A 22,818-nucleotide genomic window follows, 5' to 3' on the forward strand; every position below is an offset into this window, starting at 1 on the left:
CGACGGGACGAATTTGCTAGGTTATTGGAAGAACATGCTCAGGTCGTAAGAAAATTAAAAATGATGGAGGCAGAGGAACAGCTATCGTCGACGCACGTCGATGGTACTACTGCTACTGGAACTGGAACTGGAACTGTAGTTGCTAGTACGCATGCGTGATTCCACCCGATTCCTCACGATTCCGCCCGACTCAGCGCGATTCCGCCCGATTCCGCGCGTCGAACAAATTCTCTTTTTATACTCACAATTATTAGATATATATATATATATGAATATATACGTACATATATATATATATTTATATATGTATATGATATATCTAGGACATGTATATAAGAATTTTTTTCCTTTATCTTTTCGTTTCTCTTTCCTTTATTTTTGTTTCATTTTTATTTCGTTTGGTTTTGCATTTCTTCTTCGAATAGATATAGAGAATTCTTTTTATAGTCTTTGCGGCGCACATAGAAAATAATAAATACAATAAAATAATCGATCGATTTTGTCGAGTAAATGTCAAATAATTGACGACTTCATCCACCGTTTCCATTCTATAGTTATCGTCGGTTTATAGAGAAACGTACATAACCTTCGAATCACGAGGTTTGTTAGAGCAAAAATATCTACATATGTATATATATATATATATATATATACGTATCTACATATGGATGTATATCTACACGTCTTCTCTCTCTCTCTCCGCGATATTTTCTTTTCTCTTTTCTTATTCTCCAGTGGAAAAATAACTTTGGTAGTAAAATCGCATCGTAATGAAGTAAAGATTGTATCGTAGGAAAAAAAAGAAAAGAAAGGAAAAGAAAAGAAATACGAAGACGATTTCGTTTTGACGACAAAGAAAACGAATATTATGAATACCTCTGAGAAAAAGAAAAATAATTTAGTGTAATAATTGTGACAATAATGAGCGATTACTTACGATGCGTAGTATAGAAAGAAAAAAAGAAAGAAAGAAAGACAGAAAAAAAATAATAAATAAAAGTAAATAAATAAACAATAACAAATATATATACATATATATATATATAAATATATACATATATATGTTCACAGAGAGTAGTGAGAATTTTTGAAGAAAAACTCTAATCCATTAAACGCGTAGCTAACAAAGTGGAAACGGTTGGCCTAAGCGTAGTACAAATTTTTCAACTAGAAAAAAATCTTATTACAAGAAGAAAAAAAAAAAAAAAGGAAGAAAGAGGCTGATATAAAACAAGAATGAGAGAATATTTCTATCGTTCGAGATATCTAAAAAAAAAAAAAAAGATATCTGAAGATCGATAGAAGATTATGAAGACGAATAAAAAGAAGAAAATGACGAATGGTCCTTTCGATGTCAAATCGAACGAGATATACATCGGCTCTCGTACGTAGAATTTCATGATGCGCAATACGACCATATATCTATCTATGCATCTGCGGTATTTAATAACGTAGAAAATTCAGTGTTCCAAAGTGTAAATTAGTTTTCTATATTGATATCTACGTAATGTTAATTAATGAAATACAGGCCTATCGCTATAAGTAGGAACAGATATTTGCGATACTCTTGTACATATATAGATTCCTTTGTACGATATACTTTATTATATATATAATATATATATTAATATATATATATATTATATATTAAATATATATTATATAATAATATAATATTAAATATATATTATAAATAATGTAAGATAATATTTCTGCGCGAAAAACGAAACAATTAATGGAAAGTGATATATATATATGTATATATATATATATATATATATATATATATATATATATATACATATATGTCGCTTGTCTAATAACTAAAATACGAAGTAAGGAGTCGTCATTTATCCTGATCATTTGTATATATGTGCGTATATATATATATTATACAGTACATATATACAAATTGAATCAATTATCCTTGGCTACAATATACGTAGGTATTAATAAATGTGTTTACGCATTAGAAAACCTCAAGTGTAATAATAGAAAGAAAAAAAAAAAAAATAAATAAAAAAGTAAAAAGTTAAATAAATACATAAAAAAAAGTACAGAGATTAGATTCGCATCTAACAATAAGTAAAAGCAACGAGATATTATTGTATGAAAGAAAAAAAGAAAAAAAAAAGAAAGAAAAAAATTGTAATTACGATATAACATGCTAAGTAATTAATCACTATTGCCTGTCATTATGTTACGAATATTATGAATACCATTTGCAAGTTGTAAGGTTTGATAAAGTTTCGAAATTTGTATTTTCTTATCTTATTTAGATCAGGGATCTTGTGGTTTTTTTTTTTTTTTTTTTTAATACACTACATCCATTTAGTATGCTATGGTATCTTTATAATTTGTAATAAGAAATATAGAAAAAAAATTATTCTAACACAAGACGTAAATAATGATAATCTTCAAATTATAGAAAAATATTAAAACTTAAGTATCATTGCCAAGTACCTTTATAATATTGTAAGTGGTAGCAAGTATCTTATCTGGCATGATACATATGTATTTATGTATTTAGATGAGAATACATTTTATAATCTACGAAGACAAATAACCAAGGAACTATCTGCAGAAAAAGAAAAAAAAAAGTAAAAAGAAAAAATAAAAAAGAAAAAAAAAAAACAAGTAAACAAATTGTTTAATAAAATAATATAATTCAATGGAAAAGCATGAATATCTGAAATTTAAGAAAGCGACATTGTAAGGCAATAATCTTGTAAAGATGTTCGGAAAGACTGTAGAAAATAAACTAAATAACGAGCATAAAAATAATTTAACTAATCTGTTTTTACTATATTGTAAATTTCTTAACAATATAATAATTAAAAGGAAACAATTATGTATATATACATACAGATGTACCACCAATTTTCTAATGAAATTATCATATTTTTAAGAAGTATATGAAAATGTAATATCTTTCCTTTCGTCGATTACATTAATAAACCTTAAGCAAAATAAACGTTACAAGTATACCTTCTCTTTTTTTCTTTCTCTCTTTGCATTTTCTACAGGACAAGAGATCATTATTATAAAGTATGTAATTATTAAATGTTAATTATGTTAAATATACATTAAAAAATATTCTATCGTTAAATTTATAAAAGAGGTATTATTTCCTCCTTTAGACCAATTCAAATGCAATATAAAATTTGTTTTATGTAAAGTCAATATTATGTATGTTCTATATTTCAAAATATACTTATATTTTATTTGTTTGAACAACGCATACATCACTTTCTATCACAGTATTGCAGTATAATTATTTTATAGCTAGAGAGTTATGTATATTAACAAATCCACGCAAAACAACACTACAAAAAAAATTAAGTTCTATCGAATTTATAATTACATAATTTTTTTAATTAGCGTATAAAAAGTCAATCTAATCTTCCATGTTACTCAAAAGCAGCTTATATATATATACATATATATATATATATATAATTTTTTTTTTCACAAGTTCGTTAATAAATGTATTAATAATTTATGCAAAAATTACATGTAACCAAGATGTTTTTATGAATGATAAAATAAAAATATAAGCAAAATAAGAAATCTATTATATAATCGCTTTATATGTATCTGCATGAAATATTACCAATGAGCGAACACGCAAATATATTTTAAAGAAATCGTTGATAAAACCTTTGCCAAAAGGTAACGAAAAAGAAAGAAAAAAAAAAAAACAGGAAATTTCGATCATTCTTCTAATGAATAAATATAACAAAATACCAAATGGATAAAAAAAAATAATGTAAAATATTTTCAATATCCATTAATTTAAATGAGTATATTCAATTGTGCGTGCACTTAAATTTACATACTTACAAGCTATGTTTTAAATTCCTAGTTATTTCATTTTGATTTCAATGGTGACTATCAATCATCTAAACTTCTCGAACTCTTTGGCGAGATGCTAATATCATTATTCTATGACTCAATTGAACATTATGGTCTCGTAAATATCTTATTAAGTCAGCTTGTTTTTCAAGTAATTCTTCTAAATTTGAGCCTCTATGATGGTATCCAATTTCACCACTGCTTGCATAAGAATCTTGGGTAAAAGATGACAACCATTCCTCTCTTTTAACATCTGGTAAAGGGCGTAACCTATTGAATCTTATAACTCTTTCTGCCAAAATGAAATGTAAAAAGAATTTGAGAAACATGAATAAGATAAGTTTTATCAATAAAATATAAAATATACTTACTTATATAATTCACATAAACTGGAACGATTACCATAAACTCTATGGTAGTCAAGAATATAATATAATTAATAGGTGTTAACCATTCCGATGCCCTGCAGTATTGTTCATAATTCATTTTATGAGTATGATGTAAAATTACAGCTAACAACAAATAGCATGTATTCCATAGTGATGTTATAAAAAGAGGTGTTCTTATATGTTGATAAGTTGATTGATAAAAATCAAGATATCCCCAAATTCTTAATGTATGGTGTTTGGCTTTTACAACATAATCAGTGATCATAACTATTAACCAATATAAACAGTGAAGGTATAAGTATATGAAATAAGTATCACATTTGTTTTCTTCTTGGGGCCATACCGAGATGAATACAATTCCGACTATTTCTAATGCTACCTAAAGAATTTTAAATTTTGTATAATACATCTTATTTATTTTTTATAATGTTAACATATAATGCATACTTACACCATAGAGTAATGATATCGACACGATGGGTAAGGTATCCAATTTTTGAAAATTATCTTCTTCTTGAGAAGTTAAAACAGGTTGAAGATATTCTTCGTCGTCCATATTTATAGATACATCAAGGTAAATCCCAAAAGCTATATACAAACGTAACGATATTATTAACTTAAATCTTAACAACGTCATTCAGGCATAGGTTATGTTTACAGTTTCATCGTGGATTGACAGTTAAAAAATAAGAAAAATTATCTGATCGAATAAATTGATTAATATAATAAAAATATACATATACGTAACCGTTAAAAAATTATAGCTGTATCGAACGAATTATTCCATCGAATGATGAAACATTTTTCGAAGAAACATGTCACGATCATAGAACATATCACTAATCAATTCACATTTTGACGAATTTAATATGGAAGACAATTATTCATATTAGAATCTTATATATTATATCGATACGTATATTTTGTTTATATCCACGTATCTATAAAAGATATTTGATATCTTGTCTTAGTGCAAAGTTTATATGTACTTACAGAGAGAGAGACGATCGCTTCTAAACACGTGACGTAAGATCAAGATGGCTGACTGGTAAGCAAACGACGCGGGTATCGACCATTTAAACGTGTGTACATACACAATGACCAGAAAAATATATATTAAACAGTGTGTGTGTTATGTGTGTGTGTGTGCGTATGTGAAGACAAATTTTTATAAATCAAGAAATGTGTCGGGGGGAAAAATGTTTATAAGTAACTGTGTACGAGATTATATATATACATATATACATATATATATATATATATATATGTACATGTATGTATGTATGCATAAACGGAATAATGTGTATTATCAATCAACGATACGTTTTGTATAAATATACACAGGAAGCAGTAAAGACCGATGATCGTGGATGAAAAAAATTTTTTAATCTCACTTTAATCTAAGCTATGTATTTTACATCCTATAATATCGCTGTAACTTTCTACCGTTTGTATCAATAGATGAATTATGAAATTAAACGGTTGGAGGGGAAAATGTAGCAGCGTGTCACGAAAGAGAAAGAAAAAGAAAGAAAGAGAGAGAGAGAGAGAGAGAGAGAGAACGCGTGCGCAACCCTCGCCGAACACGTGCCGAAGGAATGAGCTTTTCCACGATCATTCCTCGAGAAGTTGCAGTAGCGCGCGCGCTTTCGCTTCCAAAAGACTACTACGATCCGTTGTTCTTTCTCTTTATTATTCTTTTATTTATCTAAAAAATGTAAAGAGAAAATTTAGGAAGAAGTTACACGCTAGGTTTCAAAAAAAAAAAAAAAAAAAGAAGAAGAAAAACAAAGAATTTAGTCTTCTAATTCATGCTCTTAAAGTTTTATATATAAAACATATATAAAAATTTTGTATATATATATATATATATATATATATATATATATATAAAACAATTGGATCATGATTACCAGAGAATCAACAAATCGTTGCATTGAAAAGATCTAAATAAAAATGAGCAAAGACGGTAGTAGTGGAGAATCAGGCTGCCAAGACTCATCCGCTGGCGGTAGTCCAGGGGATGCTGCCGTGAAAGATGTAAATGCTAGTATTTACGAGAGCAAAGAACCGAAAAAAATAGTGCGCATTATAACGGTCCTGGCGTACATGTTCTCCGTAAGTTTCGTCGCAATCGTATTAAGCGCTTATTATATATTCCTTTGGGAACCACCGAATCCACGACTCATGCACGGCACCGCGATTCGTTTAAGGGCCGATCCGCAATTAAGTTTTCTTCGTGTCGAATTACCATCCAAAACGCATTTAAAAGAAACGATCTCACAGGATTCATCATCGAGTAATAATAATTCTATCGAAAGAACACGGGAACACAAGCAGGAACGTACTCTCGATTACGATGGTTTCGAGGAATCATTAACGTCCTTGAAAACTACCCTGGCCGAACTTATACGCGAGAGAAACAACAACAATGATTCTTCCTCGATCGGAGAATATTTTATTACACGTGGTAACAATGAAAATTACGAGAAGATAAATGAGAAACTAAATTCACGATGGAAAAATCTTCAAAAGAATTATAACACAACGAGATATTCAATCGATCGACGAGAGAAAAAGGACGAATTGGAGGATACGACTTTAACGGATAAAATTATTTATAACAATTCGATGGATGATCGACGACAAAACGAAGAGGGAAATAATAAAGAAAGTAAGTAAATAAATTGGGTAAAAGAATTCTTTTTCTTTTCTTTCATTTCATTTTTTCTTTTCTTTTATTTTTCTCTTCTTTCTTTTCGAGAAAAAAAAAACGATCCGATTAGATTTTTAAATATCGTTCATCATAAATCGTATAAATGGATAACGAAATTTATTTCGATTGTAAATATCTCATACTTTGTAGGATAGTTTCCAACACGGTTGTCGTATAAAACAGTCACCAAGGCGGGATGCTTAGAGAATTTAGAGAAAATTTATAGAACGCTTTTCGTAGTCGCATAAACAGGCTGTACTCGTATGGTTTGGTTTATTATACAACGAGTTGCGTCAGCTTCGTTCACTTTCCAACGATCCAGAGATCTTTCTCCTTTTAGATTCTAGACTCGTGTGTTTATTTTATCCATTCTTTAAAACAAAACAACAGCGACGATGACGACGACGACCACGACGATTATTAGGATAATAAATTTGACTAAAACTTTCTTAATTTCCTATTTGAATTTAAATGAACGTTTGGATTGATTAGTCAATGTTTGATTTGATTGACGAGTCAAAAAAGAAAATAACATTTCGAGTCTTATAATTTATGTTTAGTTATATATATATATATATATATATATATATAAACAGTTGAATCATGATTATTAGAGACTCTATAAATTGCAAATGGATATCTAACGATGAAAATAAATAAAGAAATAATCAATGGTACACCATATTGACTTTGACGTATGTATATTTGAACTCGATGTACTACTACATACATATATATATATATATGAAGAATATTCATGTTAATATAAAATTTCGTAAAGCAATAAACTTTGCTTTGTACGTAATTGAAAATATTCCTTAATCAAATAATACAGAGTTACGTCCGGTTAAATATGATTATCCATTTAAGTATTTCATTATGGAATATTATCGATGAAAGGGAAAGAAAAAAGAAAAAGAAAAGGAATCGGTGTAAGAAGGTTGGAGAAAAAGCTAAAGGGGTTGAGGGGAAAGAGACGATTAAAGCCTTAGAAATAAGGGTAGCGATATGGATGTACGAACGTGCTAGGATAATCATCCCCTTATTGTGAACGTAATAAGTGTAACAGGGTCAGTTCGATTCCGTTATGGCTTCTTTTAATCTTAGTTACATCAGTTGACGGATGAGTTGCATAAAACATAAGAAGTTTCTTTCATAAATTGCATCTCTTTCGTAATATAATACATCGATCGAATTCTAATCGACTAAATATGATTAATTCAAGAACTTCTTTAGCATCGTCTAAATATAATTTTTCCTGAATTCGAACATTTAAACGAATAAAATAATATGGGTTTGATCGAACGATCCGTGTTTGCCAAAGCAAAAGAACGTTATATTCATTCTGACGCACATCATTTCGACAGAAACAAAGGTGTGCCATCATAATCATACAAGATACATTGGGGATTTCAAAAAGAATAGTTTTCTCTTTTCTTTTTTCTTTTTTATCGATCTTCGAAAAAAAAAAAAAAGAAAAAAGAAACAAAAATGTCGAATGTCTTGTCGGAAAAAAATTTGTTATCTTTACCACTCCTCTGTACCAAGGTCAGAGTTCACCAAAGTTTAAGGATATGCCCGGGATAAAATTCGCTTTATATAACATGAAAAAAAAAATAATTCGAAATTCATGAAGATTTATATTTATGAAAGGAATATGAGATTTCGTCGTCGTTAGCCGTTAGAAGCCGTAAGAAGAAAAAGAAAAAAAAAGAAAAGAAAAAAGAAAAAGAAATTAAGAGAAATGGAATATCTTCATATGATTATGCAAATGATTATCTTCTTTATTATTTCTCTCTTTTCCTTTTTCTTTCTTTTTCTTTTTTCTAATAGATTATTTTGAAAAGAACTTTATGAGGATGAATAAAAGCATGAAATGAAATTTCATTTGTATACGTTCGAATGTGAGATACGAGTATCATATGATTTATCGATGTTTGCCAGAAACGTTTGAAAATATATATATATAAAAAAAGAAAAAAAAAAAATAAAGAAGGAAAGCACCAACAAAATAAAAATAAATAGAAAAAAATCTAATCAAATCAAATCGAATCGAATCGAATCGAATCAAATCAAATCAAATAAAAAAAGAAAAAAGGGAAGCTTGTGAAAAAGAATGTTTCGAGAAAAAATTCGAAGAAAGTAAATACATGAAGGAAAAATGAAAACTAAAAGCTATACAAAATGTGTGTGTGTGCACGTACGCGCGCGCGAAAGCTTCTCTCTTTCTTTCTATCGTCCTGGGTTTTGAGTTCACGTATTGGTCGAGTTTGCGCATTAGGGGAGCTTGCAAGACGCATATTCTGATATTTTCTGAGCTGGGTGTGCTTTTAGTAGTAAAAACGGCAAAGCGTTATAAGGTCGATCTGAAAGAAAAGTAGAGAAAGAGAAATAGCCGAGCGATAGAAGAAGAAAAAGAAGAAAAGAGGAAGAAGAAGAAGGTGCCGTGCTTTTAATATGTAAGAGACTAACAACACACAAAATATACACACACATATATATATATATATATATATATAAATATATATATACACACACACACAAAGATATTTCTTTTTCTTTATTATTTTTTATCTCTTTCTTACTACCAATCCGTCGAGCAATTCATATAAAATATATGTTCACTTAGTCATTCTTGTCAAAACAACAATCGTGTGTATACGTATGCGTGTGCATATGCGCGCGTGTGTTGTGTAAAATCATAATGAGAAGTATTTCACTAGGTTAGAATGCACATAGGCATTTATCATATTACATACATGCACGATTTTCTACTATTACGAGAGTCCATCGAATGCAATATATAATATGATACGATCGCATGCGCCAAGTCTTGATAATAAACACAAAGAATTAATTAACATGTACGTGTCTCTATGTCTGTTTGCGTGTGCGTGTATCTATATACGATGGCTACGTGCATAAATATATTACCGACTTACAACCAATTCGTTTAACTAGAATTTTAAAAATTAGAAAAGTATTAATTACTGATGAATGAATTAATTAAATTTATAACAAAAAAAAATAAAAAAGAAAGGAAAAAAGAAAGATGTAATTATCGAGTCTTTTTTTTCTTTCTTTTTCCTTTTTTCAATGACGAATCTGTTCGAATCGCGGATCGGGAATACGTTCGTTCTTAAATCATCGTCAAAAAATACAAGCAAATCCCTAAAAAAAAGAAAAAAAGAAAGAAAAAAAAAAGAAAAAATCTCTTATACATTGAAATCTTAATGGATTTAGATCGAAGATGCAGCTTCCAAGAAAGATGAGCGCTCAAAATGTAGTGGCAAGCATAACTCGTACTTTGGGTACTCGTGAAAAAGTACAAGCAAACGAGATTCGTTTCGCTGGTGAAGAAAGAAAGGATAAATTGTATGAACCTAAGCATAAGAAAAAATTAGTACGTGTATTGACTGTAATAGCGTACATCATATTCGTTAGCATGGCCGCCATTCTTCTTTCCTTGTACTATACTTATATTTGGGACCCGGAGCATCAAGCTGTTAGAACGAGGGCGCATAAACCTGATTGTGCAACTATTAAAACTTCTGACTCTTTAACAATTCCATCGTTTTCTTATGGTAATATATATCTAACGATCATATATCATAGGATTTTTATATAATAAAAAAAAAATATATATATATATATATAAAAGAAAGAAAAGAAAGCACGACACATATTTATTTAATCGAATATAATATAAATATTTCTTTTTCTAGCATATCTTTTTATATTTTTTAACAACTTTTTCAGCACAATTTTTTATTTAATATTTACAGAAACTCAGATTGAAAAGATGACTGCTAAATCAATGACAACGAATGGTACAATGGACGACACGTCAGAAATGTCTATAACTACTCTACGTGAAAAAAGTCTTTTCCAAATATTAACCGAAAGTACCAAATCCAAAGAAGTATTACCTTATGTATCTTCCTCAGTTGCGTCTACGGAACTTCAAATGGTCGATGTTGTTGCCATTACCGAGACATATGAAGAGAATAAAAGTCGGAATTAATTGTGGATTATTCAATTTTTTTTTTTTTTTTTTTTTTTTTTCAATCATTGTACAGCGTCAGTTCTTTAACCGATGCTCTTAATTTTATCAATGTATATATACATAGTTTATTGAATCGATTGAATCGATATACGCAAAATATATTCTTCCATTTTTTAATAATTATCATTGTTGTTGTTGTTGTTGTTGTTGTTGTTATTGTTATTATTATTATATATATACGAACCAATCGGCTCTATTAGCTTTTTTTAGAATTGAAAATATTAACAATTATTTCGGGTATTTGTACGATTCAATTAAAAGACAGATTTCTATTTATGTATTATTTAAATTTCAAAATAAGATGACGTTGTGTATTGTTATTATACTTGAAAAATTTGAAATAAATTCTGTATGTAGCTCTTTAGGGTAATAATAAAATCCTTTGATTAAAGATTATATCTTTCATTATTCAACGTATTATTATATTACATTTTTTAATAGAGTCTTGTATATATATATATATGTACGTTTTACGTGATATATAAAGTGATTTCAAAAATACTTATGTATTTATACAAATATTCGTATATAATATACATAGAAAAATATATTTATTCTTTATACATCAATATGCTTGTATAAAAAAAAAAAAAAAAAAAAAAAAAAGAAGATCAACAGTCGATCAAACACGCAAAAATTATTCGCTTGTAATAAGCATGTGCACTGATTTCTCTGACGCAATCATTTTACTCGCTTTTTCTGTACCAACTATACCAGCTAATGCAAAAACATCGTATTTACAATATATACTAGTTACAGTCATATTACTTTCTAAACCTGCTTTAGGATTTTGATTAGCTTCTTGCATTAAATTACAAATTTCACTATAGAAATGTGGAATTGTTGGTAAAGCATAAAATATAATATGTCGAATTCCTTTAACACGTATCCTTCGAAAAAAATGAAAACGCTCTGAATAGAGTAAAAAATGTGCATCGCTGTGAAAGAACATATCCCTTGCTCGTGCTATTTTTGCTTCTTTGGAATACTCACAAATTTGTACAAAACTGAAGTCTTCTTTTTTCAAATAATTTCGAAGCTTTACAAAATCGTAATAAGATGATACAAAAATCAATGTGTGATTCATTACGCTATCCTTGTATTGTGGTAATATTTTGTTTATGAAAAATTCCATTCTATTCTCTAAAGATTGTGTATGACTGGTAGCATTGAATTTATGAAAAATTTGTGGTACTTGAGTAATTATTTGACAAATAGAACCAGGATATATTGGATTAATTACTTTTAACTTTCCAGCATAATTAAAACACCTTTTGTTAAAGATACTATGAATCTCTGGTAATTGTATACCAGAAAATATTAATGTTTGTCGATAATACTTCGTCCAACCATTTATGCACCAACTTCTTACGCGAGAAAAATCTATGCCATGAGATTCCTTAGGCTGTAAATGCAAATGATTTAAAATATGTATCATATGATCCCAATTTTGCATAAAAAACAATTCAGATTGATCCATAATCAATAATTCTATAGATGCTAAAAAATCATATTCTCTCTCTGCTTCACCTTCAGCACCTATCAACATCCTTAAACCTAATAAAGATGAAATAATAATATCGGACGAATAAAATTCTGAATATAGTTTTAAAGTTTTCTTTGTAATTGATATACCAATTTTAAAAGTATCATCCGTATTTCCTTGAAATGTTAATTCATAATCCTCTGGTTTAGGATTTTTCTTGGGCATAGCCAATTCATTTCCACTAAAATCTTCCATAAATCTATTTTTGTTCATCACTGAACCTCCTTTATCTACGCCAATTAATATTGAAATTAATAATTCCACAATTTTTAAACATGAATGTCTGAAAGGCACGATTATAAGAACTTTTGGCCTGACCAATCCTTGATCTCTATATTCATCTGGAATATCAGCACTGGATGAACTTTTAGATTTAGCTATTTTTGCATTATGATGTAATATTTTGGTTCTAGTTTTTAATATATGATTAATTGCATGTAAACAATATACAAATCTAATTTCTTCGGCATTTGAAAAGGTCCTTTCCGGATAATATAAATCCTGATAATTATTTATTATGGAAAACAATTCTTTTTGCAGTTTAGTTAATGGAACTAAATTAGTATCTAGATTATTTTTTATATTATCAGAATTTGCATTTGTAATATTATCTTGGATTTGCGATTTTATATATAGATTATTCCAATCTATGCTTTCAATTAATATAGGAATTTTGCCTTGCCGAGCAAATTGTTTTGTTTCTAAAACAGAAACTTTACATTTTTTATCAGTGTTATTCGAATTTGTTTCTGACTTTGGTATTTCACAGATTATATTCCCAAGTATTGGCCAATTTAATTTTGTAATCTCTATAACTTGTGGTATACATGAAATGACTTTATAAAGATCATCGTCTAAATCATGATTTAAATGTATAGAAAAAGGATCTTTCAAGTAGCCAGCATCTTCTTCAGCAGTTTCCTTATCCTCCTCTTCATCTTCCTTAATATCAATTACCATGTCGTCGTTGTCATTATCATCGTCTATCTCCTTGTCATTTTCTTCTATTAATATGCTTTCATTGTCACATTCATTTGGAACACTATCATCGTCGCTGTTTGAACTTTCTGCGTCGGTTAATTCATCGGATTGTTCATTTTCGGATTCAGACTCGATAGCAAAATTCTTAAGCTCTTTTTTATCCGACAATGTTGTTAATAATACCTTCATAGAATCCTCCTGTTCTTCCTCAGAACTGTCAGTTTCATGTTCCCTTCGTTGTGCCTTTTCCTTCTCTAATAACCTCCTACGATTTTCTATCTGTTCATTTTTCAATTCACGTTCTTTAACATACGATGCTTCTCTAAAATTAAACTTTCCTTTCTTCTGTTTCCGTCGTGGCTCATATTGTCTGTCATATTTTCGTTTTCCACCACGTACAGGCTTTTTACCACGTGCCATTATACAAATTTTAACTAATTCAAGATTTCCAAGTGTTATAATTAATCTTTATACTTGATTCTACGATCTGCCGCTTCGCGTCGCTGAAATCGCTTAAAAGGATTCGCGCTCATTTGTTTGAATCACAGATTTTTCTTTTTTTTTTTTTTTCTTTTCTTTTTTATTATTTCACTTCATCACAGATGAACAGCAGCGACGTTCGAAAGAACGAACTGTTAAGAATTATTTCGTTTGAAAAAGTTCAAAGTTTAACTTACCGACTGTAGATAATGTATTTGTAGATAAGAATGATAATTCAAGAAATTCTTAGGATGAGAGAAAGAGAGAGAGATAGAGATAGAGAAAGAGAAATGCATACATAGATTATATTAATTTGTACAATACCCTTGATATTTTTTAGCCAAATTTGCTTATCATTAATCACAAAGTCATACATCGTATATCCGTCCATTTCTAATTTGGAAGATTAGTCAAAAATTTGATATTAGGGTTGCATCTGACAAGTATCCTTATGACACGGTACAACTCGAAGATCACGCACATTGTTATGGGTTAGAACTGTCATACGTCGAGTATATAAACACGGTGGGAAGTTTGGAGTCTCATTACTTGGCTTTTCTCAAATGTCACATCCTGTAAGATGTCTGTTACCGAAGAAAGAATCCAAGAATTAAATAGAAGATTTTTGGAATTCATGAATAAGTCCGAAAACGTAGAAAACGCTACTAAAGAGATTTACGAGGATCTCTTAGACGAAGTTTTAATGGGTTTTGTTTTTGATGTACACAGAACCACAAAAACGGGAAGTTCTGACGTTGAAGAAGGTATCCCCGATGACGAATCGTATGCTATTGTAGGTGAGTTCAAACTTCTATTATATAAATCTATAGATCCATATAAATTTTGTATAAATTGTTTATATGATAGTACAATATAGATTAGACAATGACTAGGAATTAGTAAAAACAATATATATATATATATATATATATATATATATATATATATTAATAAAAGAAATTTTTATATTTTAGATTCGCCAGGATTAGATGTCTTTGGGCAACATCCAGTGAAAAAATCTCAAGAATGTAATTGTCCGAATTGTGATAGGGGTGTAGCAGCTTGTAGATTTGCAACGCATTTAGAAAAGTGTATGGGTATGGGTCGTAATAGTTCGCGTATAGCATCAAGAAGAATAGCTAATAATTCTAAAGATCTTAGTACATTCAGTGGAGTAATAAGTGATGACGACGACGATGTGGATTGGAGTTTAAATAATGATAAACGTAAGAGAAGGAAGGATCGTAATGGAATGAAGAGATCGAAACAACAGAAGAACAATCAAAGAAATGGTGATAATCTTAATGAACATATCCATAGCAGCAATGAAAATTCCCCGTCTAATTATGAAAATATGTCATTGGAGGATAAGAGAGCATTATTAACGCAGATATGCGGTGTAATATCTGAGCACACAAAAAAGCTTTGTACAAGGTCTATGCGTTGTCCGCAACATACAGAAGATCAAAGGAAAGAAATGCGTGCAAATTTAGAATCTGAGAAAAGTGGACAGACTGGTCAGGATAATCTTCATGTAGATGTGGATACTTATGAAGATAATGATGGACAGAATTTAAGAGATGCCCTAGCACGATGGGACAGAGAAGGATCTAGCCATTCAAGTCCTGCTGATTCTACTTCAACCACTTCTACATCTTCCTTAAGTAGAAAAAGAGAAACAAAATCAAAGGGAAAGGGTAAAGGTTCTAAACGAGATCGTGGCTCTCCTATTTCTCAAGGGGATTGAGATAGTGTATTTAATTTATTTTTTAGTGACATGAACATTTTCACAACAAAAATTATATAATAATGTTCCTACGCATTGTGCAAAGCTTCAAGGACCTAAAAAAAAACATTGTAAAGAAAGAGTGTAAAACTAGAAATTCCTTTGACTCAATGATCTTTAGATATTTATAAAAATAAATTAAATTATTTCATCTCTTTTTCTCACTCTCTCTCTTTCTCTCTCTTTCTTTCTCTCTCTCTCTCTCTCTCTCTCTCTCTCTCTCTCTTTCTCTCTCTCTCTCTCTCTCTCTCTCTCTCTCTCTCTCTCTCTCTCTCTCTCTCTCTCTCTCTCTCTCTCTCTCTCTCTCTCTCTCTCTCTCTCTCTCTCTATCTCTCAGTTTTTTATTTTTGTACTAAAGTAATGTTTTGTTAACGCATTAACAATTCATGAAACTGAAAATCCAAAAGTGAAACAAACTTTAACAAAAATATACAATAAATTATTATTATTATTATTATTATTATTATTATTATTATTATTATTATTATTATCATAATTTTTTAATTATCTCATTTTCTTATAATTTTTAACCAACACAGTTGCGTAGGATATAAAAAGCTTAACAACTGCTTCTCCATTATTTTTAAATATTCTTCAAATTTTTAAATAAAAATTCATCTTATGAATCTTGGAATCAATGAAATGTAAATACACACCAACAAACATTACAATTTAATCCGTATCGATAATATACATATATCATTTACTTAATGTTCAATTTTGCAACAAAAATCTTAATTTTATAAACTGTGCTAGGTCATTATTAATTAATCAAGGTATTCTAATTTGCGAATTAAATGTTTGAGGAAGAATCTTTAATAAAGCACAAGTCATATAAATAAGAATTCTTTACGATTGTCTTGAACGTAATTGAATATTGTTCGAAAAAAAAAAAAGAAAAAAAAAAAAGGAAAAGAAAAAATAAACAAATTTTTACACATCGTGTCATATAAAGATTGATAAATAAATGCATTTTTAAAAAAAAAAAGAAAAAATTGAACTTTTATTTGACATTTTGTTTAGATACCGACGATTCACATAAATCGTCTTATCGAACGATTGTTTGATCAATAATTCGTTTATGTTCGTTTAAACACCGTTGCTTTACAATATGTCAGTGATAATGGTGTATTTTAATTATTTAATTTATTAAAAAAAGATATCATAAAAGTACGAAACAAAATGCCACCAAAAAAGCAAAAAATATTGGTTCCACCAGAACCATTTCTACCTGAGTAATATTTTTAATATTCTCTAATTTTTACATATAATATCTTTTATACGAATTAATATATTTAATTGATATAATTTATTTGAATTCTAATAGATTTGAGCCAGATGTAACGGAGATAAAAGAAATTGATCAAATGAAACCATTAATATCTATAGTCACTGGTGAACCCTTTGGTCCAAAAATTTATTATGTTAGAGAAAAGGAGGAGGATGAAAGTTCAGACGATGAACCAGAATCTGAAGGAGAGGACGATGAGAGATTTTTGAAAAATGAAGTGTCAGATATTTCCTCCGAGTTCTGGATTATGCAAAAGCTAATAAAATATATGAAAGCTGGAAATCAAACGGCTACCACAATAAGTTTATGTCTACTTAAAGATTATGATCTTACAAATAGAGTTAGTTTCTAATTAACTTTTTATTATTATATGTATATGCACATTCATATTTCTATCTTCTGGTATAAATATAGGCAGTTCAAAAGACTATAGAAAAAATTGGAGGATTGGAAATTTTGGTTAATCTTTTGGAAACAAATGATATCAAATGTCAAAATGGATCTTTATCAGTTTTACTTGTAATAGTAACTTCAAGTGAAATGTCCCGTATTCTTATTGATTATGGTATTGTGACATCACTCATTCAATTATTAAAACATCCCGTTAGAGACATTCAAGTTAGTTTTATTCATTTGTAGAAATTATTTTATTAATTTAGTTACGCTAAATTTATTAAGAAATTTTTTTTTTCTTTATTAGATACTAGCTGCTGAAATTATGGCTATTATTGCACGAATAAGAAAAGCTAGAAAACAGATTAGGATTCGTGGTGGCATACCTCTATTAGTAAGAATTTTTTATCTATTGCCTAATTCAGTTTTAAATATATGTGTGTATGTGTATATATATATATATATGTATATACAATATGCATTTTTAATAGCTAGACATTATGGATATACCAGATAACGTCCTTCAACGCTCTTTTGATGAATTAAATAATATTCAAAAGGAATTACTCAGAGTTGCTGTAGGTGGTGCTAGAGCATTAAACTCTATAGCAAAGAGTCCAAAAATTAAAGCAGAACTTCAAAAGTATGGAGTTGTCCAACATATGGCACGTTTCTTAAAGAGTGTTCACACTAATTTAATAATTCCCATAATGGGAACTGTACAGCAATGTGCAGATCTGGTAATATTTATTAATATCATAATCATAAATCTTTTCATTTATTAATACTCTTAAAATATTAGTCAGTCTGCAGATTCGCCTTTGAACAAATGGGTATTATTGCGGATATAGTATATCATTTGAAAAATGAAGATATGAAATTGAAAGAAAACTGTGCCTTAGCAATATTTAAATGTGCGATAAATAAAACAACTAGCAATATGGTTAGAGAGGCTGGTGGTTTAGATCCTTTATGTAAACTTATACAAGATGAAAATGTACGCGCAAATAAACATTTATTAATCGCAGTAACAGGTGCTATTTGGAAATGTGCTGTATGCTCAGAGAATGTAAAAAGATTTAATCAAAACAATTTAGTAGCATTTCTAGTTCCTCTTCTTCAAGAAAATGAAGAAGAAGATGTTTTATCAAATGTAGTTGGAGCATTGGCTGAATGTTGCAAAGATCCCACAAATAGAGATATCTTAAGAGCACATGATGGATTACCAAAGTTAGTAAGTATTGTCTTTATATGTATAGCATTGCAATTATGGAATTATAGAATTACTTAAAAGTTAAAAATTGATAATTTTTAAACAGATTAAATTGTTGAGTTTTACTTATGAACCATTATTAGAAAATATACCGTTAGTATTGAAAGAATGTGCAGAAAATACACAATGTATGGATATTATTAATGATCCTGGACATAAATTAGATGGTGTTCGCTTAATATGGTCCCTTTTAAAACATCCGAACGATGTTATTAAGACAAATGCTTGTCTAGCTTTAGTCCCATGCATCAAATATGCTAAAGATTCTCCTGAAATGGTGCGAGCTTTTGTAGGAGGATTGGAACTTACAGTCAGTCTTTTGGATAGTACCAATCCTAAAGTACTCAGTGCTGTTTGCGCTACAATTGCTTCAATAGCATTAGATCCTGAAAATCTTGGTATATTAACAGATCATGGAGTGGTGTCAAAATTAGCAAGTCTTGCAAAAACGGTTAATATTAATTTAAAATTATTCAAAAATTTATAATCTTTAATATTTGTAAGCTTTAAGCATTTATTTATTTTTTTCATTCTTTTATTTTATTTTTTTTTTTTTTAACAGGAAAATGAGGATCTACGAGCTAACCTAACTTTAGCTATTGCTTATTGTTGCGAATGGGATGATAATAGTTCTGAGTTTGGTAAACTTAAAATCATTGCTCCTCTTGTTGGTTACATGAATACCAAAAATCAGGTTGTCCTTAAAGGTGTTTGTATAGCAATGTATCATTTAAGTAAAGATCCTATGAATTGTGTAACCATGCATAGCTGTGGTATTATAAAGGTATAATACATATGATTTTGAATCATTAAACACAATTTATAAATACACATAATGTTTATATTTTATTAGCACATGTTACGATTGATCGGTTCAGAGGATCCAGAGGTACAAATTGCTGCAGCAAGTACAATCAGGCATATTAGAAAGCTTGCGTTAACAGCAGAAAGATTACACTTTAAAGAAATGTGAGTGTCAATTCATTATTCTCAAATATGATTTTTTTTTTATATCATTACAGTAAATATTCTAATATTATTTTTGTATTTGTGTATGATTTAATTTGCAGAAACTTACTTGAAGAAATGAATTATCAATTATAAAATTGAAAAAAGTTAAAGTATAGCGATATATAATTTGAATATCTAATAAATATAAAATTAAAAAATATCTACTGTCTAGTCTGTAATTCTGATAATTCTAAATTGACTTATAAGAATAACTTCATATACAATAAATAAAATAATAATAATAATTTGATCAGTGTGAGCGTGTCTGTGTGTATTATATAATTCCTAATTATATATATATACATATATATATATACACACACACACACGTTACGATAAAATGTTGATATAACGTCGTCTCGATAGTGGTTACATAGTATCGATAATCGAATTGCCGGAAGTCAGTTTTCGATATAAATGTAACTTCCGTACCGGATCGGCGTCGCACCGGGGTGACGCACGTGTTCAAGAAAGTATTTAGACTGAGTTTATAAGTTCAATAATAAGTGACAATAAAGACATAACTCATATGGGGAAACCAGGTAAGTTATGCTTGACGCTTTTATTTTATTGTTTTAGTTCTTTTATTTTTTTCCCCCCTAAAATCTAGACAAATAATATAATAATTATTTCGAACGTTGTTTAGATAACCTCAAATTTAAGAATGTTGTTTTCCATTGCGATCATTATTGTTCGAACTAACGCATTTATTATTTGATTCATTAATAATATTAAATAATAATATTACTCTAGATTATGCGTGATCAATTTCTAATGTATATTATCACATATGTTTTATTAAAAACATAGTAATTATGTGAGAAAGTGTATATATATATATATTTTATAAATTTTGTTCAACTTTATTATGTTATTTACAATGAATCATTGTTTTATCTTCTTACTTTATTTTAATATTTACAATTTTAGGGTTTTCACCAGGGGGTGGTTTTAGAGGTAGAGGAGGAGGTGGCCGTGGAGGTGGCAGAGGTGGTGGTGGTGGTGGTGGTGGTGGGAGAGGTGGAGGCAGTAGTTTTGGAAGAGGAGGTGGTCGTAGAGGAGGTAGAGGAGGTGGAAGAGGTGGAGGTACTCCAAGAGGACGTGGTGGAAGAGGTGGTCGTGGAGGAGGAGGAGGAGGATTCAAAGGAGGCAAGACTGTTATTATAGAACCTCATCGTCACGAAGGTGTCTTTATTGCTAGAGGAAAAGAAGACGCGTTAGTTACTTTAAATCTGGTACCTGGTTCAGAAGTTTATGGTGAAAAGAGAATTAGCGTAGAGGTAATTAATTAACAAATAATATTTAATAAAAAGTCGATATGAATATATAATTAAAAAAAAAAATATATATATATATACATATTTAAATATGTATAAATTGCAGGGAGAAAATGGTGAAAAGATTGAATACAGAGTATGGAATCCCTTTAGATCTAAATTGGCTGCTGCTATTCTTGGAGGTGTAGATCAGATTCATATGCCTCCTGGAAGCAAAGTGTTGTATTTAGGTGCTGCATCGGGAACTACTGTTTCACATGTTGCAGATGTTGTTGGACCTGTAAGAACTTTTTGTTTTATTTAAAAAAGAAAAAAAAAAAAAAAGAAATTTTAATGGAATATCAACGTATGCATACATTAGAGCCAAATTAATTTCTAATCATTGATTTGGTGTCGAAGTTATGCTAGAATAATTACATGCATATTTTTTTTATTAAGGTAAAGTATTCCTTTACTTTTGAAAAGATATGCATACAATATTCATATTTGTATGCATATGTTTTCTTTCTTGAAATTGGATTTATTATATGAATTATTTTTATTATTTTTATATTTAGGAAGGACTCGTATATGCGGTAGAATTTTCACACAGATCTGGAAGAGATCTTATAAATGTAGCCAAGAAAAGGACAAATATTATTCCTATAATAGAAGATGCTAGGCATCCTCATAAATACAGGATGCTTATGGGAATGGTAGACACGATATTTGCAGACGTAGCACAGCCAGATCAAGCTAGAATAGTAGCCTTAAATGCTCAGTATTTTCTTAAAAATGGAGGTCATTTTGTTATTTCTATTAAGGTTCGTTTTTGTATATACATATATTGTTTTAGTCCGTATAACATGTTATAATTTTATTTATTTATTTATTTATTTTTTTTAATATGATTGTAGGCAAGCTGCATAGATTCGACTGCTCAACCAGAAGCAGTTTTTGCATCAGAAGTGAAGAAACTCATAGCCGATAAATTAAAACCACAGGAACAAATTACACTAGAACCTTATGAGAGGGACCATGCTGTAGTAGTTGGTGTGTTTAGGCCACCACCTAAAAAGTCCATTTAAATTTATGTATAAATGCATCTTATGTTTACAGTTATTCTTAAATTCAATGGAAACATATTCCACAATTTTTTATTACATCCAATTAAAAGATCAATCATACAGATGGTGTGCAATTTGTACACAAAAGAAAATAGTTTTATAATGTTATTTTAAGATATTGGATAAAGTTTGTTACTATCATAGAAATGATGCATTAAGAGAATGTTTATTACTATAGATAAATCTTTCCTACTTTTATTTTTATCAAGAATTCGAACGTTGATGTGTAATATAATGTACAAATAAGCTGAATTATTCTGATGGTTTGATATAAAAGTAATTTTTTATATCAAAATACAATTCTTTTGGCTACAGTGTACAGTTACAGAATGGCTAAACTTAGAATTATTATATGAATTATCTAAGATAATATTAACATTTTACATCTGCAACAACAATTTTGAATTATATCTTTCTTAAAAAATATATAAAGTAGATAAGAATTTTGGTGATATATTATCTGCTTTACGTGTAAAAAATATCTGTTACTCCATGTAAAATCTTTAATAAATTTAATTAAAATTTTGTAAGCAAGAAAAACAAAAAAACAAATGCTATAACTTTCTGAACAATTAATATAATCTTTTCTTGTTTATAACCAAGTAAGGTGAAATGTTCTAGATAAATTTCTATAAAAATTAACAAGTT

General features: G+C 29.0%; 7 protein-coding genes across 9 annotated transcripts in view; 5 read left to right on the top strand and 2 right to left on the bottom strand.

The window, feature by feature from the left end:
- The window catches only part of LOC118451380 (uncharacterized), a 6,854-nt gene extending 4,070 nt beyond the window's left edge, over nucleotides 1-2,784 (top strand). Inside the window, exon 3 of the mRNA XM_035887838.2 lies at nucleotides 1-2,784. This exon is cut by the window's left edge and continues 184 nt beyond it. Within this exon, the coding sequence (XP_035743731.1) occupies nucleotides 1-159 (159 nt within the window). The 3' untranslated portion in view covers nucleotides 160-2,784.
- Nucleotides 2,785-3,125: 341 nt separating this feature from the next.
- Nucleotides 3,126-5,393, bottom strand: LOC118451378 (transmembrane protein 192). 2 transcript variants are annotated; one of them, XM_035887837.2, is made up of 4 exons: nucleotides 5,238-5,393; nucleotides 4,696-4,832; nucleotides 4,227-4,623; nucleotides 3,126-4,147 (listed from the first exon to the last, which is right to left on the bottom strand). In XM_035887837.2, exons 2-4 carry the CDS (start codon nucleotides 4,798-4,800, stop codon nucleotides 3,903-3,905), a joined length of 747 nt encoding a protein of 248 aa, XP_035743730.1. In that variant the 5' UTR covers nucleotides 4,801-4,832; nucleotides 5,238-5,393; the 3' UTR covers nucleotides 3,126-3,902. The 2 variants fall into 2 exon arrangements, with proteins under 2 accessions (XP_035743730.1, XP_035743729.1); XM_035887836.2 differs by lacking the exon at nucleotides 5,238-5,393 and adding an exon at nucleotides 4,993-5,218.
- A 475-nt stretch (nucleotides 5,394-5,868) lies between these two features.
- Nucleotides 5,869-11,146, top strand: LOC118451376 (uncharacterized). Its single transcript, XM_035887831.2, has 2 exons — nucleotides 5,869-6,918; nucleotides 10,746-11,146. The coding sequence occupies exons 1-2, from the start codon at nucleotides 6,201-6,203 to the stop codon at nucleotides 10,982-10,984; spliced, it is 957 nt and encodes a 318-aa protein (XP_035743724.1). The 5' UTR covers nucleotides 5,869-6,200; the 3' UTR covers nucleotides 10,985-11,146.
- A 328-nt stretch (nucleotides 11,147-11,474) lies between these two features.
- On the bottom strand, nucleotides 11,475-14,257 carry LOC118451370 (U3 small nucleolar RNA-associated protein 25 homolog). Of its 2 annotated transcripts, XM_085655431.1 has the most exons (2): nucleotides 13,737-13,874; nucleotides 11,475-13,639 (listed from the first exon to the last, which is right to left on the bottom strand). In XM_085655431.1, the coding sequence occupies exon 2, from the start codon at nucleotides 13,530-13,532 to the stop codon at nucleotides 11,664-11,666; it is 1,869 nt and encodes a 622-aa protein (XP_085511557.1). In that variant the 5' UTR covers nucleotides 13,533-13,639; nucleotides 13,737-13,874; the 3' UTR covers nucleotides 11,475-11,663. The 2 variants fall into 2 exon arrangements, with proteins under 2 accessions (XP_085511557.1, XP_035743715.2); XM_035887822.2 differs by having other exon boundaries at nucleotides 11,475-14,257.
- Sgf11 (SAGA associated factor 11kDa) lies at nucleotides 14,240-16,081 on the top strand. The gene is made up of 2 exons (XM_035887830.2): nucleotides 14,240-14,830; nucleotides 15,008-16,081. The coding sequence occupies exons 1-2, from the start codon at nucleotides 14,614-14,616 to the stop codon at nucleotides 15,778-15,780; spliced, it is 990 nt and encodes a 329-aa protein (XP_035743723.1). The 5' UTR covers nucleotides 14,240-14,613; the 3' UTR covers nucleotides 15,781-16,081.
- Nucleotides 16,082-16,859: 778 nt separating this feature from the next.
- gudu (Armadillo repeat-containing protein gudu) lies at nucleotides 16,860-19,983 on the top strand. The gene is made up of 10 exons (XM_035887823.2): nucleotides 16,860-17,054; nucleotides 17,147-17,450; nucleotides 17,525-17,728; nucleotides 17,811-17,897; nucleotides 17,995-18,243; nucleotides 18,306-18,737; nucleotides 18,823-19,227; nucleotides 19,339-19,560; nucleotides 19,630-19,745; nucleotides 19,847-19,983. Exons 1-10 carry the CDS (start codon nucleotides 17,002-17,004, stop codon nucleotides 19,878-19,880), a joined length of 2,106 nt encoding a protein of 701 aa, XP_035743716.1. The 5' UTR covers nucleotides 16,860-17,001; the 3' UTR covers nucleotides 19,881-19,983.
- Nucleotides 19,984-20,163: 180 nt separating this feature from the next.
- Nucleotides 20,164-22,578, top strand: Fib (rRNA 2'-O-methyltransferase fibrillarin). Its single transcript, XM_035887835.2, has 5 exons — nucleotides 20,164-20,329; nucleotides 20,718-21,067; nucleotides 21,171-21,344; nucleotides 21,622-21,867; nucleotides 21,961-22,578. Exons 1-5 carry the CDS (start codon nucleotides 20,317-20,319, stop codon nucleotides 22,129-22,131), a joined length of 954 nt encoding a protein of 317 aa, XP_035743728.1. The 5' UTR covers nucleotides 20,164-20,316; the 3' UTR covers nucleotides 22,132-22,578.
- The last annotated feature ends 240 nt before the right edge of the window (nucleotides 22,579-22,818 follow it).

Source organism: Vespa mandarinia, chromosome 2 (assembly GCF_050613455.1).
Source record: "Vespa mandarinia isolate Hongniang chromosome 2, ASM5061345v1, whole genome shotgun sequence".
NCBI lineage: Eukaryota > Metazoa > Arthropoda > Insecta > Hymenoptera > Vespidae > Vespa > Vespa mandarinia.